The 17,940-nt window shown below is 37.0% G+C and overlaps 1 protein-coding gene across 3 annotated transcripts in view; it reads right to left on the bottom strand.

Annotated features, from left to right (window-relative positions):
• Window positions 1-17,940, bottom strand: part of DLGAP1 (DLG associated protein 1) — a 368,791-nt gene that overhangs the window by 115,107 nt on the left and 235,744 nt on the right. For all 3 annotated transcript variants that reach the window (XM_052703449.1, XM_052703450.1, XM_052703451.1), the window contains 2 exons: window positions 14,510-15,532; window positions 714-928 (listed from right to left, as the gene is read on the bottom strand). In XM_052703449.1, the coding sequence (XP_052559409.1) occupies window positions 714-928; window positions 14,510-15,460 (1,166 nt within the window). In that variant the 5' untranslated portion in view covers window positions 15,461-15,532. The remainder of the gene's footprint in view (window positions 1-713; window positions 929-14,509; window positions 15,533-17,940) is intronic.

Below are 17,940 nucleotides of genomic sequence, written 5' to 3'. Positions count from 1 at the left end.
GTAATTTATTTTATTGCTTTAGGGTAGCTCTCCATTTTAGAATCATTTAAAAGAAAACACTAATACCAAAACTGTCGATTCATGCAATTTTCATGAGAATTTGGATTCTTTTGAAAGGATTCAATGACATAAAGTACAACATGACGTAAAACCCATAAATTATTCTTTGATGTTGACTAAAGCTTTTATAAATAATTTAAGACATTTCAGTGTTGTTTATGTTTTTCCACCAAATAAACAGTGCAATTCCAAATGGACTGAAGTGGAAACTACGGATTTATCTATTTTCAGAAAGCCATTGTTCTTTTTAATTAACTGTCAGATACCCTCTGATGAGTTGCAAAGACTAGCTTTGAGCTAATTTTACATGTGGTATTCATGTAGAGTATATATAAACACACAGTTACATAAAGCTTCTGCAGGTGTAAGCTGTAATTCAGCAACGTGTTCAAAGAACAGATCTGTTGTAAACACTTGAGCATCTTCAGTTAGCACTAACAGGCTGAAATACTTCGCAAAGTCAAAGTGCAGGCAGTTGGGTCCCTTTGCAAAATAACACTGAAATACATGGCCGAGTCTACCCTCAAACCGAAAGTAATTATGATCACATTTTTTCCTTAACTGGTGTCCAAAAGTGAATAGCAGTCAAAGATGAGCAGACAATATAGGTCTTATTGAAGAGTTTTAAATGATGTAGAAAAAGATTGACTTACTTGAGGGTGGTGAGCTCTGTAAGGGATGGCTGGGTGGCCTTGAGATAGCTCTCTCTCCGTGCAGCAATCTTTGGAGATGGCTTCGGACTTGTGTCTGAGTCTCCACTGTCATCATCCCCCATGGCTTTGATGTAACTGCCACTACGCATCCGCCGGCAGGGAATCTCATCATCTTTGCCTCGTGGAGTGTATCCAGACCATTCATCTTGAGGAACCTGCAGTTACAAACCCAATACTTTTATTAATATACTTCTCTGCGATGCGGTTTCACAGCACGATTTGATCATGCTAAGATGTCATGGAAACATCACAAAAATTCACACGGGCAGTGGCCCATCTTCAGTCCCACTTAACTGAAGAATGCCATTTGCAGTGGAGGATCCCTATTTTTCTTTGGCAACTACCATTTTCATTCAAAGGATTTACAAACTAGATCAGGGTATTCTTGACGAGGCACAAAAAGATGAAATATGAATTTAAATTGCAGTCTTTTCAGATGTGAATCCAAACATGCCACACTGATTTTTGGTTCAAGACACACTTAAAGTCACTATGTCTCAAGAATCACAAAATCAGGTTTGCAAATGTGAAGTTATAATACTATCACTTGTATAGCATAATTAGATTAACTAAACCCTCATCAGTGCGTACAGATCCTCTTTTTGAATTACTTTAGCCTGAATATCTGAGTCATAGAACTCTCTATTCTTTTCTTTACTTATATTCAATATTCCTCTTAATCTGAAGTTTGTATTGCCCATTCTTTGCTGTGGAAATCTGAAACACTGGGAATGTGTGTTCACGAGATTTAGGGACACAGCAGGGGACAACCCAAGAGTGCACTTCTCTTGCCCACCTATCTTCTCCCTTCCATTGCTTTTGGGGCTTCTGACCATCATAGACCAACACCTTTCTCTTTTCTGCAACAGCAGAAAGAACGTACTTTAGAGCAAGGCTCCTGAAAATTTGTCCTGAAGTTATTTCACAGAATCCTTTTAAAAAGAAAAGGTGAAACTGAAAAAGCACTTCTTAGGTAAATATATTTTACGTTTGATTTATATAATACCGGTTATGACTTTAAATTTGTTTGCCACTTTGCTGATAATCCATATTAAACAACCTCAAATCTGGGTTTTTAAAATTTGTCCTACAGTTTATAAATACCAGCACTTACCAAGATAATCACTAAATGTTTCCTTTCTATGAGCAGCAACATTTAACTCCTAGTGAATATCTTGTGTATCCATTGCTTCATAAACTTCAGCCATAGCATTTACACACCAGCATGTTTATAACTGGAATACTGAACTGTTTGCTAACAGCTTGGTTGTTGATACCCAATGCAAAAATAAATCCAGAGGCTGTAATTACTTTCACATTTTATTGGCAATGTAGGTCATATTTTATGGCATCAAATTCAAACTATTCTCACACAAACTATAATCCAAAAAAACTCTGTAAACAACAACAAAAAAAAGGATGGCTCTAAGTATTCATGGGCTTATTAATGATTATAATTGACCAAATAAGTTACACCATTGCTTTGTTCCCGTCTGATGACAAGCTCAAGACCTCCCCAAAATTCTTCCTTTGTTGGCTGTTTTCTGCTGCTGATATCAGGTTTTACAGCCTTCCAGAACGTCCAGAATTCTTTCAGCCCTCTTCTTTTCTGCCAAATCTCTCTTGGTCACAGCTGGCCCTGCTAAACTCACTTGAATATCTAACTTTTTCCCTTGATTCCTCAAGATTTAATCCTGAAAGTGTAATCTAGTTTATATCTTTATCAACATGATTCTGTGTTCTGTTTCAGGACTCAGACTTCTCAACTACTCCTATTTTTATTTAACCAGATATTTTCCTTGTATTTTTTTAAAACCAAAATGCCTCTTTTTTTTCCCCCTCAAATACCATTTAGTTAATTATTCTGGAAACACTACTTCTGTGAAGAATTTACATTCTTACATTCCAGCAACATGCAGTTTGTTACTATTTTTTTCCCTTTTTGTTCCTTCTGTGGATTTCTTTCCTCTCTTCTCTCCCGTATCCTCCCCTTCACCCCCTCTCCCTCCCCAAATATATTTCCATGGTCTTCAATAATATATGTTCTGTAAGGCAAGAATATATGTTCAGTCAAGCTCATTTCTTACTGAGCAAATGTATACAGAGTTCTGTATTTATAGGAAATAATTGAATAAATACACTTAAGAACATCTAAAATATCCTTCTGGTTAAGAGAAGACTGAAAACTCTAAAGTCTACAGACTGAGAGCAAGAAGTGTTTTCAGAACACATCGGAGGACTGAATATACAGCCTTGATAAATTTCCTTTTCAGGTAAAAAGACATATGCAGTGTTTTACCTCTAGGGACTTCTGAGTTTACGTCTAGGCCTCAGATCAGGAAAGCTGATGATACCCTTGTTTGATGTGCTCATCTTTGCAATGTGCAAATTGAATATAGTACTTGGTAGTGGTTTTGATTATTGACATACAAGAGCGTGGAACATTTTGCACTCCTCCTCTAGCACTGATTCTTGCATTAGTTCTAGGTCTACAGCATCAGTATACAAAGAACTTCAATCTTTATTTGTAACAGCCCCCATGTACACTCAGGAGCCTACAGCTCCTGCTTGTCAGCCTTGACTTTTCAGGTCACTCATACAAGAAATGAGTTAAGAGAGAAAAACCAAGCTTCGCTGACATTTTGATGAAATGATTGGCCTTCACTCGGGATTTGAAATCCAGTCACTTTTCAGGAAGGTATTTCATGGCCAAGTAAAAGCATAATGGAGAATCCATGACTGCTCAGAGGACATGTACTTCTATCTGTTTAAGGTTTTATTCATTATGCTTTAGGTAAAGATTTGTGCTATTTCTCATTAAAAGAAATTTTGAATCAGTGTGTTTAGCTGGCAAATAAAACATGTTAGTATGACAGTAGGATTGGTGTCCTTAACTGAGCAAAAGCCAGAGGAAGTAAAGTTGTAGTGCTCACACAGCACCCGTAATTCAGGCAAGGTGAACACTTGTAGCTGTATTACATTATAGACAACCAAATAAATTTAGTGCTGTAGTTTATAGCTGCAGTACTGAGGAGATATAGCTTCTGTGGGCACGATAACTCTGAAATTCCTAAATTCTGTTATCAATAATCCCATAGAAAAGTACATTACTTTTAATCCCAAAGCTTCTCAAACGGATTTAGATACAACAGGCCATGTTTTGAAAGCTGTTTGCAATGAATTTGCCACAAAAATTTACACATGCACACACTGGAGATAGATAGAAGTGCCCTGGGATGAGCTTTAAAGCCCCTAGCTGCACAAATTGTATGAGATGATCAGGAGGAAGTCTCCAGTTCAAGCTCTGCTTGCTCAGGGAAGTAGGGCAGCTTATAAATAACAGCACACTATCATTTCAGTAGCTCTTTTGCCTTTTAAAGGTGCAGCAAAACACAGTAATGGAAACTTGATTCCAAATGTGGAGGGAATGAGGGGGTCTGCTATGTCAGTTAAACAGTTCACCCAGTGTTACTGCAGATATGAGGATATTTAAGGTTCAGCATTTCTTGTTTATTTTCTTTTTCCCCTGATAAGGTTTCACTATTTAAAGAAATAATAGGGAAAGAAATGTGGACCCAATTCCTCTTTTATTTCGGTTTCACAAGAGCTGGAAACCCTGATTTCAGAAGATGGATTAGGAGGAAACAGTGAGCCATCGTGTAACTGTATGAGAGCACTTGCAAGGTAAAGAAATGCAAGTTTTACAAGTAGTTGATCTTTGCTTCGACTGTGCTTTGTATGAAAGGATCTTAAAGCACTATCTGCGTAGTTCATGGGTAGGACAAACAATCCTTAAAGCTCAGCATTTCTTAATATAGTTATTTCTCTGAATAGAAAATAGAGACATAAAATAACGCAAATGTTTTTATATTTGTGTCTACGTATAAATACCTTGAGCAATACCTGATGAAAGAACTGACCTGATTTTCAGAGCTGCTTTCATTGGTGGCAATATGAATGGCTGCAGCAGCTTACAGTAGGCAATGCAATTTACTGTCAACAGTAAAGCACTTGCATTATGGGAAAGAAGAAAAACATAAAACCCTCTTTAAAATACTAATTAAGAAAAATAATTGATCATATTATTTCTTGCATTCAGTTTCAGTATGTATGGTACTAAACATAGCACATTTCGTTCTGCTGAGCTAGAAAAACACTGGGGGAATTACTCATGTCAACCTCCTTTTCATTTTTTTCACTCAGGAGGTTTGCTGAGATTTTCCCACAGGCTCTTACTTCATTTGAATGGCCACAATTCTATCTTGCAAGGTCACACACTATGCTGCATGCAAGTGCATATGCATGGTAACAGCTGCCTCAGAAGATTAATGGCATTAAGATTGACACACCTGAGATAAAGCTGTTTCATGCTTTTAAGAAAATTGTGTTATCCAATTACCTTGGCAATCTCATTTTTTCAGTATCAGAATATCAAACAGAACTCACTTGTATGATTGTTTCTACTCTTATGAAAAAGGGGAAAGAACTAAACTCAGATCTAACAATGAACATCATTGTTTTTTATTAAAATAGAACTATTATTATTCACACTATTGAAGTAAAAAAGATCTTGGAAACATTTCATTCTGGTCTTTAAGATCATATACAGTTCTTTACAAATCTAAAAATCAAGAGTGTGCTTTAATTATACAAAACAGCCCAGTGAAACAGAAAAAGCGTATTACTTGAAATACACACAAAATATACAGCAATAGCCACTGAGCCAGACAACCTACTGAAAATTATGACTTCAGTTCTTCAATAGGCACTTTGAAATAAAATGGTTGTTACAAATATGAAGACTGAGTTGGACTCTATATTCTTTTAATTCAATGACATACAAGTTTTGTAAACAGAAGAGTATGCAGATAACATGCTGCCATCAGCAAATCTCATGAATCCAGCAAACCTGGATTCAGCCTCATTCAGTGTACTGGTTATCTGTCCTGCTGTTTAACTGAATTTATGGTCCTCTGGAAGTGGTCATACTTCGTCATTAGCCAGACTAGAGTGAAAAATCAACTCTGTCCCTTTGAAATCACTGACCAACTTCTTTAAGCATTTTATTTTATTTTATTTTATTTTATTTTTTCTTTCCCTAATAGCTAATCTAAGTCCCTGAATAAAGAAACTAAGCAAATAGGTACAGGGGCTTCACAGTTTTTGGACATTCATTGCAGAAGCTCGCACTTGGCAGCATGTGAAATAAACCTACCATGCAAGGACAAAGATAAAGAAAACATGTTATATTCAAGCTCTAAAGAATAAGAATACCTAGTTTCCTTTCCCCCCTTCCCCCCCAGAATTGTTATTAGCTTACCTTATTGGATGAAATAGCAAAGAGACTGTCTCTATAGCAAATTAAGTTCATTATTGATTTGTAGTTTGATTTGGTTTATTGCAGCTGAAAACATTAAGGCTTCTCCCTGTGCTATGCCAAAGCAATGGGGATGACTACAGAAGTAAACACAAGGACTGGAAGGGAGTGGCTAACAATCACTCACAGCAGTAGACTTGTAACTTTAGCTTTCTATTAGTATGCAAATACTTAATGAAATGAAATCACACGACTAAAGAACAATGCTTAATGACTGTTCAGTGCAGATTTTCAAACTCATGCAATTTAGTTTCCTTAGCTGTTATTATGCCTCTTCTGTGCCTTGTTATGGAAGTGTCAATTGCCATCTTCCTCTTACTAAGCCTATTCCCAGCACCCATGGAATTAATCAGACCAATAAAGGTAAGCAGTATTTCAGTCTATCAGTGTGCATGCATTAAAAATAACTGAAGTACACAAAATAAAAAGGAAGTCTTGCAAGCCTTAAATAACAATATGTGTTTACCGAGTTTCAAGACTTTTCCAAAAGGAAGACAGGAAGGATGCTTCCATTTAGGATAAATTTAATATTTTCAGTATCTGCAGCAGCTCTTGATTTAGTTTGTATGATTTCAGCAGTAGAGTTCTAAATTCCTGTCTTAGGAAATGTGTCTCCTGCACAAAACAACCACCACTGGACTCCAAAAATTAATTTTCTCCTCCTGTTTTACATGTAAAAATCCAATCTACAGGAAAGAGAGCCACTTGGTCACTCTGACTACAGCCAAGGACTTTCCAAGTTTGCCTGCCTCAAACAGATTCTGCAGAAAGAAAGCCAAACAACAGCTATAGACTCTATTACCTAAGGGAAACTGAAGTTCATACAGACTGAGTTTAGGTTCTGAATTAAAACTACTTCAGTGATACTCATACTTCATCTTTCTCAAAACCCCTGAAGCTTTCAGTTGCAGCTTCCAGCAGCCTTTTGAGGGCAATTGGCTATAATGAGGTATTCCTCCTCTCCCAAGGACAGCAGGAACCTGCAGAATGACTGCTAACATTAATTTCAGTCTTTGAAGGGACACTTTTCACGACTAGAACGGAGAACTGTTCTTTCATCACTAGATACCTTCTTTGGGATGAATCACTTCTCTTTCCAGTCACTTCAGCATCTGCATACACTGACTAGCTTGCATAAAAAAAAAAAAATAAAATTGTTAAATGAGATGAAATTTTACCTTTCTTTTGCAACATATGATTACAAGCCCACTATCACCTGGCAAGAAATTGGCTCATAGATGGAAGGATGTGTTGCTGAATCTGAATCCTTGGAAGAGAAACAGATGTGATAAAGAGAGTGTTTTGAGAGAAAAAGCCCTGCTGCTGTTTCTGTTGCTTGACTAGATTTGGAACATCTCTGATGCTTTGCTAACATTATGCTCTCACAAGCAACAACTGTAAGTAATGCAGTTAACCTACCATCATCAGCTGACTATTAGCTTCTGTCCCATATTAGTATACAGAGGCCAGACTTCACTGAAACTTCCACGGTGTTTTCTTTTGGATTACTGCAATGAAATATATTTGGCTAAGAAGCTGTTGATCAGTTCTAGGGAAATATTACTGGTTTCAGGTCTTAATAGTACATCTTCTAAATAACACCAAACTGTCACCTCTGCTCTGCAGCACAGTCTCGGTGGATACTGAATCAATGTCATGGCCTTGACTCATATCTGATGGGAAGTGAATTGATAGAGTCCAAGATATCTAGAAGATTTCCCCTCAAAAAATCATAAACAGGTTGAGGTTATGTCATTAAGGCAAAATTAGACAGAAATTTATTTGCATGAAATATTCAGCAACAATTTAAAGACTATCTCTGGATGCCCTGAGCTATCAAAGCTCTCACACTGTCTTATACACACTGCATATTGCTTAGCCTTTGGTAAGGCAAATATATGTATCTCTCAGAAGTCACTGTGATAGGACAAGAGGAAATGGCTTCAAACTAAAAGAGTGAAGATTTAGATAGAATATATGGAAGAAGTTTTTTTACAATAAAGGTGCTGAGGCACTGGAAGAGGTTGCCCACAGAGGTGTGGATGCCCTGTCCCAGGAGTCACACAAAGTGGGGCTGGACAGAGCTCTGAGCAACCTGATCTAACTGTGGGTGTCCTTATTCACTGTAGGAAAGTTGGACTAAATGGCCTTTGAGGGTCCCTTTCAATTCAAACAGTTCTATGATTCTACAATTTTAAGTCATAAAATCACTTTGCCCTCCGCCCAAACAAAACAGTCAATTACCTTAACCCAGGGTATGTGCATGAAAGTAGAAACAGGGTACAACAGATTCATGTTCACATTGTTTAATTCACTACTAGATAGAAGCTTAGCTGAACAACAGATACAGTGCAGGAGTCTTTGCTGAGCAGGACAGAAACCATGGCCAGCTGGCCATACATCAAACCACCCTCCTGACATGGTGGCATTCCCCACTCAAGATCTGTGCTACAAATTCCACTCTTGAAAAGGAGAAATAAACAAAATCAACAACTATATGTAGAAGAAATACGCCTTATTATTTCACACTGAATAAGGCAGGCATGTCACCACTCAGTGCTTTTTTTCCCACCCACTCAGCAAGTCCCTGCAGGAAACGTTAGGAATTTTGAATTCGGATGTAGATTGAAATGATCCTCTTTGCTTGACTGGATTTGTCTTGAAGGTTTTTGTAAACATTTTTATTTTCTTTTTATCTTTTTTTTCTTCCAGTAAAACTAATGAAAATAATCAAATTAGAACACTCCAGATATTTTGTACTACAAGAAGTCAAATCAATGACTGAATCAAATCTTATCTATGTTTATACCATGAGGAACTGAAATAGATAACAAGTGCTCACTTAGCTGAAACTGTAGCTTTCAAATATTTTCTATAATAACAGTATATATAACATGGTGTCACCCAAGTATGTTAAATCCTCTATAGTGCCAACAATATAAAAAAGGAACTGAATTATTTTCTTTGGTGAATGAGCTATGAGAACATAAGAATGCTAACAGGATGAACTGAGAATCATTCTTCAAGTTAATCTGGAAAAAATAACATTAGTGCCAGTATATTCAATATAAAGAAGTTACAGGATGAGGATAAAGCCAAGGGATAGAAAATGACAACCTAAGAAGCATGGGCAGATAAAATCACAGCTACACGTGATGTACTGACATTGTGCTCTCTTAGTACTTAGATGGCCTCCATTACCGCATTACTCAGAAGCCAAAGGTCAGTCCAGATTTTAATTAACTGAATGAGAACACAGCAGTATTTAAGGTGAAATATACAGCAATATTATTCTCTCCATTCTTTCAGCTGACACTTTTTTGGAAAGGCAAATTCATGCACTGTGAGGATGAAGAAGATAGCTGCACTGAAACATTCTCCTTACTTTATCTATCAGTATAGTAAAGGCATCTTAGCAACATTTGCAGGTAGGCTAAAACCAATGTGTTTATTGGAATTATTTTTATTAAAGTATTTTTTAAAAAATAAGCAATTTTTCCCCTTTATTTATAACCTCCAAGTGCCCCCAAATTCCGTAACTTTATTCATTAGTCATGCTTACCATCCCTTAGCATTTTTCAAAGGGAAATAAATTAGCTTTGTGTGAACAATACTTTTTTTTTTCCTCTTTTTTTTTTTTTTTTTTTTTTTTCCAGTTTTAATGTAGCTAGTTTGTAATTTGTTTAAAAATCACAGCCATTTAACAATTCCTATATGTTTATTATTCCTTTACCTGGTACATGCCCTAGACTATGTTATAACATGTGGCATTTTATTTCAAAATTGCTTGTTTAAATTGTTTCGCTCACTTTATTGCAAAAACTATGTACTATATGAGTTGAATAAAATCATCATAAAAACTTGCACCTGATATACTTTTTAAATCCAACTGGTAAATTGTAGGAGGAACCACAGACAATTTATTTTTAATTCAATGCAGATTAAGAGAGAAAAACACAGGTCTTCAGATGCATGAAAAATGGAAAATCATCATTAGTGGACATTAAAACACAACTTCCACATATATGCAAGGATATACTGAAAGATTAATTTGAATATGATAGTGGTGACAGAAATGCAGACCACACAAATGAAGCAAAAGTAGAGAACAGATGAAAATGCAGATTGACTTTCATAGATAACAGACCTAACGAACTTCTGTGTCTCAAGGACGAACACTGGAACTTAAACATGCCACATGAACAAATACTATGACAGATCCTGATCCTTATTAGTGTCCCGATTTACGATGAGGTCATACCGTATATTTGGCGACCCATGGACACAGACAGCAGAAAGAGACTCAGTACGAGCACCGTCTCCTGAGAAACAAGGGAAGTGCCTTTTCTAAGACTAGAAAGCAAGTAACTTTAACTATTTGGGTTTCTTAACACTACGGGACATCCTGCCTATTACCATCAGTCTTCTCATAGGAAACTGAGCACTGTTCCAACCAGAATCGTCCGCCACCAGATCCAGTCTTCGAAAAACCAGGAAATGGTTATCACATCCAGAAAGTTGGCTTACAGTTTTTATAGTATTTCCCATAGTCTCCCACCAAAGGATTTTGATGCAAATGCAGAGCTCAGATGATAGCACAGTCGTCCCCACCTACTGCACTTCAGCTTTCAGAAGTAAACGTCCTTGCTCAGCCCTGAATATCTGACACAACTCACTTCAGTCTCATCAAAGGGGGTCAAAAGAAAACACATGACTGACTCACATTGGAAGAAAAGAGGAATAATAAGAAAAATATAATCCTTTGAATTCTTCTCCATCTCTTAACAAATGGATCAAGGACAGAGGGAGCAGCAATCACAGGGCATAATGAATAGCAAAATTATAATTAGAGACAAACTATGCCATGTATTTGATACTCTTACTTCAATACTTCAATAATCATCAATTCATAGCGAAACAAAAGTGTCAAAAATATCTACTAGTGCATTTAGACTCTATTGTTTGCAGAAAAAGATGACTGTTATATTTTGTCTTCTTTTGCTTAATCTTAGTTATTACAAATGAGAAGCTACTAGAAAAGTGGAAGCTGTCCACTGCTTTGTATATTATTATCTCAAGTTAGGAAAACAGTTTTGAATAATAGCTAAGAGAAAAAAAAAAAGAGTTCCTTCTCACCTTACTTCAAATCAGTCCAACCTCTATTAAATAAAAACACTTTTTCTGAATTAAAAAGTAGCTCAGTAAAGGATCTCATCTTTCTACTGTACAGCTCCTCATTCTTGAAAGGAGAAATAGAGAGAAGAGAGAAAAAGTATTCCAACACTTAAACTTCACTGAGAAGAAAAATCTGTGTGAACATTTTAAACCATCCCATGAGCCAGTACCCCTTTCTGAAATCACAAAGGCACAGACTGGAGCCAAGCCTCCCTGGTTGCTCCTTCCCCTCAAACTCAGAGGCTGGACACTGCACTTCAAAAGCAAGATGGGAGCAGAGCCTGCTGGGGTAAGGGAAGGCTGCGATGCAGGAGGATGCTGCACACAGTCCAAATTCCAAGTTATGAGAAATAAGCCCATCTGTAACATGAGCAACTGCCAGCGCCTTTCACAGAATGGCTTTGTGGAAAATATCACACTAAGTGAGATAATTGTTATTGCCATGTCTTTTCACTGAGAATTCATCCAGATACTTTTGTGGTAAAAACTGTTTCAGGCAGAAACGCACGTGATTTTATCCATGACTTTTGACATAGTCAAAGCTACAGGGATCAAGAATTATTTCTGTATTTATTTATTTGTACTATGACTTTGAGAAAGCATCACTACTTCAGTGAATCCAGTTACTGTCACAAGAACAGTTTGCATGGACAAAATAGTTGCCTTCATTCAAGCATCAGAGAGTTTATGTCCTGGGCAATAAACAATGGCTTAAATTACAAGTGAGTTGATAAGAGCATCTATTTAACATAGTTAAATAACTATGAGTTAAATAAAGCAACAAAGAGGCATTATTTAATTAAAATCATTATCAGAGTTGTCCAGTACCGACATGAATTTGCAGCTAAGTTCCTTTTATCTCATTTAGTGCATTCCTCATTGTTCTAACAACACAGGACGTCAGTCCTTTGGTACAATGATTAGAAGGTCATCGGAAAAGAACAGATATTCAGAATGCTTCTAACAGCCCATGGACAGAGGGATATTCTACCATTGTTAATATATATTTACATTACAGGACAGCCAAAAGGCCTCAGTTATATTCTGCCCTCCATTGTGATGGGCACTAGGGAAACACAAAAGGAAACAGAGTCCAAGTCCCAGAGGGCTTGAAGCGTAAAAAGATGAGTGATGCAGCGAAGGCAATGGGATGAATTCAACAACACAGAATGAGTTTTCACTGTCTGTATCCATTCGTTATCTTTTTAAGCTCCCAGGGGAGAAGAATAATCCCAGTCTACTCCGTTAAATCCATCATGTTCTGTTTGAATATTTCCAATGCTAATCAGAATCTGGTAAGATTATAATTTTTTTTTTTTTTTTTTTTTTTTAGCAGTTTCAATTCAGTTATACTTCCCTGACCTTTTTTAAACAAGCACAGAATTGGAAAAAATGAAATGAAATGGAAAACCACAACAATACAGTTGTACATAACATGAGTACATAATCAGGATAAGAAACAAAGTGAGGATTTAGTTATTCTGATTTCTGCTCTTGACAGCTGTTGGACATCTATTTCATGCAGAAAAAGATAATATCCTCTAATTCCACTTCAGAGTCTATTCCCATCAGTTAAACATTGTCTGAAAGTCCCTATGGAGGTGTTCGTTTAAAGCTAATGCTGGCACAGTTTTTTGCTCTTTTCCTGCCATCTGGTCACATACTGAGTTTTCAGCTATTTTATCAAAACTGGAGAGGAAAAATTGAAAGAGTAAACAAAAACATCAATAAAAGAAATCTGAAGGTCCGAAGTAATCACAACAATCAAGTCTAAAATAACAATTTCTTTTCCTTACAGAATTCAGACAAAAGAGACTTAATGCAATAAATCTCAAAAAATTGCAACCTTATTGTAATATTCTGATGCTATTCGGAAACCTACCCAGTCCCTATTAACAGCTATAAACATACTGAGTGTTCATATTACCCCCTTTTCCCACACCCCAATCCCCCAGAGATTAACAGAAAATACACTGATCCTCTTCTTTACATTTAAAGCTTAGAATCCCAGAAGCTGGCATTTAGAATTATTTTACATGCCATTCATTAATACTTTTCATGATAATTTTTTAGAATGTGGATGCCTCAGTCCTACGCTTTCTCTGCATACTGACTTAAACAACAGAATGTGGAAGACATTAAAGGACCCATATGAGAAAACTCGTTACAGTTTCTATATAAATAGACAACAGTCCCACTACAGTAAAATGAAACCAAATTGTCTTAGCAAACCTCTTTTTTCCTCATGGTCTTCTCTCTTCTCTCTGCAACGTTGCTCCATCGTACACACACACTTAGATGTGCCATAAGTGCTCTGTTTAAAGTGCATAAAAGCTATCCACAGCTCTTCTAGGAATGAAACTGTTTTAATATTTTCTGATCCATGTTCCTGCCACAAACATTCACCAGCAGTATGATAGCTCCAAGAGCAGACATCTGATTCTTGACATTTAAAGATACAATACTGGTGAAAAATAGTGACGCTGTATTAACTGCAAACAGCTTGTGAGGGAGTAGGTGATGTACTCCTAAAATGTATAATCAGAACAAGCAATCATTTCAACCTTTTGGTTTTGTATTTTTGACTCAAAGCCATGGAAAACAGGGGTAGCCAGATAAACAAATCTGGACACTTTGCAATAAGTATTTTATGAGAATTTATATTCAGTGGCAAAAAGGAACACAGGTTTTTCCTGATGCAGAAAGTATTAAGGTTCCTCAAAGTTCCTCAAAAGGGTCTCAAAAGCTTTCATAATAAAACAAGCAGTAAATGGAGTCAAATCCTGAAATTACAGAAATCAAAGAATTTGTATCCTGGTAACATTCAGTTAATTGACATTGTAATGCTAACTACAAGCACTACAAGATCACATTCTCTGTACCCCTACTGTGACTGCTTTATAAATGCAAAAAGTACACAAAATGGTCTTATTTTTCCCACATGAAAAAAATTAAGCCTGTACCAACACAAACTGTTTCTTTGAAATGCTGAATGCTGATAAAAATAAAATGAAATAAAAAGGAGAAAGAAAAAGAAAATAATTCATTTTCAGCCATATCACCCCTTGTTTGGTGATCAGATACCTCTCAGGAAAGCTGAAATATCAGAGCTAACCTCCATCCCCCACAAACACCTGTAACATGGCAGAGCACAATTAACAGCAATCAGCTCTCCACACTGTACCTGGAGGTACTGACATGACCGTTCCTGTTGACACGTCTCTGCCTTCACCACTGTCTGATCCATGTTAACTGATGCTTTCTGGTAAACTTCACGGGCTCTGCTCACGGTTAATGTAGAGGACCAAGAGCTTTTCTTCATTAACTGGGAGTCCAAATTCACAGGCAGGTTAGCACAGGTAGAGCATTTGACATCATTATTGCTTCTGGATGACTTCACAGTATGTTCACTAATAGTGTTATAGGCTTCCATAAAGTATTGGGAAGAAGAACGATCAGGGCATCTTCCCATGGTCATTACCCCACTGGGACCATGATAAATGCAAACATCATTGTCCAAGTTGTCATCTGAACTCCACCATCCTGACGCATTGGATCTGGGCTTACCTTCTGATCGCCTTTCTTTACTCTTGCTGCGCTTCCCATACCTCATCGTTTGTGACTCCTCTGGACTCGCTTTACTCCCATTGACACTCCCCTTGGATGGTCCTTCCAGTGAATGGGACTTGGTAAAGAGCTTTTGGACAGAATGAACCAGGTGCCGGATCCTCCCTGGGCTGTCACTGCGGTGCTCCATGGCAGTCCGCTTGTACTGCAGAGTATGGTAGCCATCCCGATTCAGAGGCAGCTGCCGCTCAAACTGGTCCAAAAGGTTGGCAGGAATGCGGTTAGTCTTGTTGGCAGTGCCATGGGGAACCAGAGCACACTCGTCCTTGAGTTCGTGGTGGGAGTTATAGTGTCTCCGAGGGAACGTGCTGCTGGCAATCTGATCATTGTAGGGCACCATGCACTCTGCCTGAAAAGAGTTCCTTTGAGTGTAGTAGGGGTGGTCTGCAGGATGGGGGTCCACCGGGTTTAACAAATATGGCTTCCTGTCCGAGTGATGTGGCAGGCTGTCACACGGAGGGTCACAGGTAACCCCATGATGACTACGGCTGCTAGATAAACCCTTCATCGCTGATGTAATGCAAGTCCCAAAGTCATCTAATAAGTATGGCTATGCAGCAGGCAGATCTCAGGGAAAGGCCTAAAAGAATGAAATACAACAATGTACGTTTAGCCTTTACTGTTTTTAATTACAAAAATAATTGGAACAAATATTCTCTGATTCTTTCTACATCTTTTTTTTTTTCCCCATACCAATAGTGATATGGGATACCTAAGTAACACATAAGCAAAATGATCTTACTTCACCAGCTAGAAAACAGATGCAAGAACCTTTTCTGATATGAAACTAACCATTGCTCACTAATCCACGGCAAGATAAGTATCACTGTCCATACTCTAAGACTTCAGTCCTGAAAGCATTCATGGACAGGGACCTCTGAAGAGCCCTTAATTGCTCACCTGCTTATTTTTGTGACCAAATGAATGCACTAAGAGAGATCATCTCCTTAATGGAGTGTTTTGTGTTTACTCTGGGCTAAATACAAAGCAAGGTGCAACTTCTGGGAAATATTCTTCTGGCCCCAGTGCATATCTGTTCAGGTGCAGTTTTATATCCATGTTGCCTGCCTGTGCTGTAAATATTTACAGACAATACCAACATTTTATTTCTGCAATATCTTTTCAAATTAATTGTAAAATAATTAAACATTTCTATGCTCATCAAAATGAAGCCAAACTATCTGCTTACTTTTGGGTTAATTTGTTTTAACTACTGTTTACTTACTCCTATTTGTAAAAATACAATCTTACTCTTACAATGCATAGTTTGAGTGTATTTTCCATAATTTTTCAGAGTGCTAAGCAGTATTTAAATACCAATACACTCTCTACCATCAGGAGAATTAGTATAGACAACATGCGTACATTGCTTTAACAGTTTAAGGGATTTCAACGCTCAATACCCAGTTTCAGTTGTTTGTCCCACAGTGTTACAGACTACTGATTACAATGTGAAAAAGCAAATCTTCATCACAAGTGATATAATAAGGACTCGGTTTGAAGTCAGATGTCCTCATTCCAGCTCAACCACTAGCAAAAGGCTGTACACAAATGCTACTGAAATCTCTGAGCTATTAATGTATAAATTACAGGGTTTCAGATGTGGCAAAACATCCTTGTGGTGCTATCTCATCTCCTCACGGGCCTATGGAAGACTTTAGAGGGTGCCCTATTAGATTACACACAACTGGAATGTGAGTCACTCAGCTGTTTTATTCCCTTCCAGCATGGCTCATCAAGTCATACATCCAGAAACGTCACTCTTAAGATCTTTCCTGGAGTATGGATACATGGAGTGCAAACAGTTTTCACCTTGTTCCTTCAATGTTCTTTCAGATAAACTTCATTATTTAACAGATCGTATGCATTGTACCTACTGGCAAATTACCAACTATTAAGTTTTCTAAAATAGTTTCAGTTGATAGAAGTCTGAAAAAGCATATTCTGCATTTCATCAGAACATTTTTAAATGTTCTCCTGAAACTGTAGTGAGCTTTTTCAACATGTTTCAAAGCTAGAATGTCCTTCATTTCACTCTTCCTCACTGTATTCCTGCAATGCAGAAAATTTTCATTCTCAGGAGATCCTGAATTCCAAAATCCAGCTTTTAAAATACCACAAAAAGGCACTTCAAATACTCCAAATGGATGAGTTCACTGGCTTACTTGAAGAGAACTGTGGTCTAAGGCTCTTTTAAAGGAACAAAAATAATTTATGCAGAGAGCTGACCTTGTCAGTTTGACTATACTGACAGACTCAGTTCTAAAGAACATTTTATATCCTTACCAACTTCCTTAAAAATGTAATCTATTAGACTGTGTAACAGAGAACATCCAAAGAGATGTAGTAGCAGATCATTAAAAATGTGAATTGACCAAGAATATCCCATTAAAAAAATACCAGCAATGGATATAAAGACAAGTAGAAATAGAAGGTCTCTGTGAATAGATATCTATAACTCATACTTCGAGGATTATGAAAATAAGGCTTTAGCCAGTTAATTTTTATTTTAATCCATTAACAATCATGCATCAGTCAGAGATGATTAATCTTGATTATCTTAAGGTTAACAATAGAAAAGTGTGCTATATAAGAAGTGCAGTAAAGTGAAACATCCCCAGAACTACTGATGTATTTTCCTTTTTTTTTTTTTTTTTTAAATCTGTATGGCTATTAATTTTTCATTTTCTTTTTTTTTTTCTTTTTTCTTTTTCGCACTGTGGAAAATGAGCGTATGTAGACAAGGAATTGAAAGGATCAATAATTCACAGAATAGTGAAGTCATGACAGGTACAAGGGACGTAATAGAATAATTAAGAATACGCAATCCTAATACATTATTGGAGTAGAATGGTTGGGTTGAGGAAACACAAAGAACAATCTGATTTATGGGCGGGGGCCTGGCACATCTTGAAGGTAAAGATGAGTTTTAAAAATATGAATATGGTTTGACTTATGAGAGTAGCAATGTCACCAGCTGCGTTTTGG

This window comes from Tympanuchus pallidicinctus, unplaced genomic scaffold (genome assembly GCF_026119805.1).
Source record: "Tympanuchus pallidicinctus isolate F22 unplaced genomic scaffold, pur_lepc_1.0 scaffold5, whole genome shotgun sequence".
Classification (NCBI taxonomy): domain Eukaryota; kingdom Metazoa; phylum Chordata; class Aves; order Galliformes; family Phasianidae; genus Tympanuchus; species Tympanuchus pallidicinctus.
The sequence above is the reverse complement of the archived record's forward strand: the minus strand, read 5'-3'. Positions and strand labels throughout refer to the sequence as shown.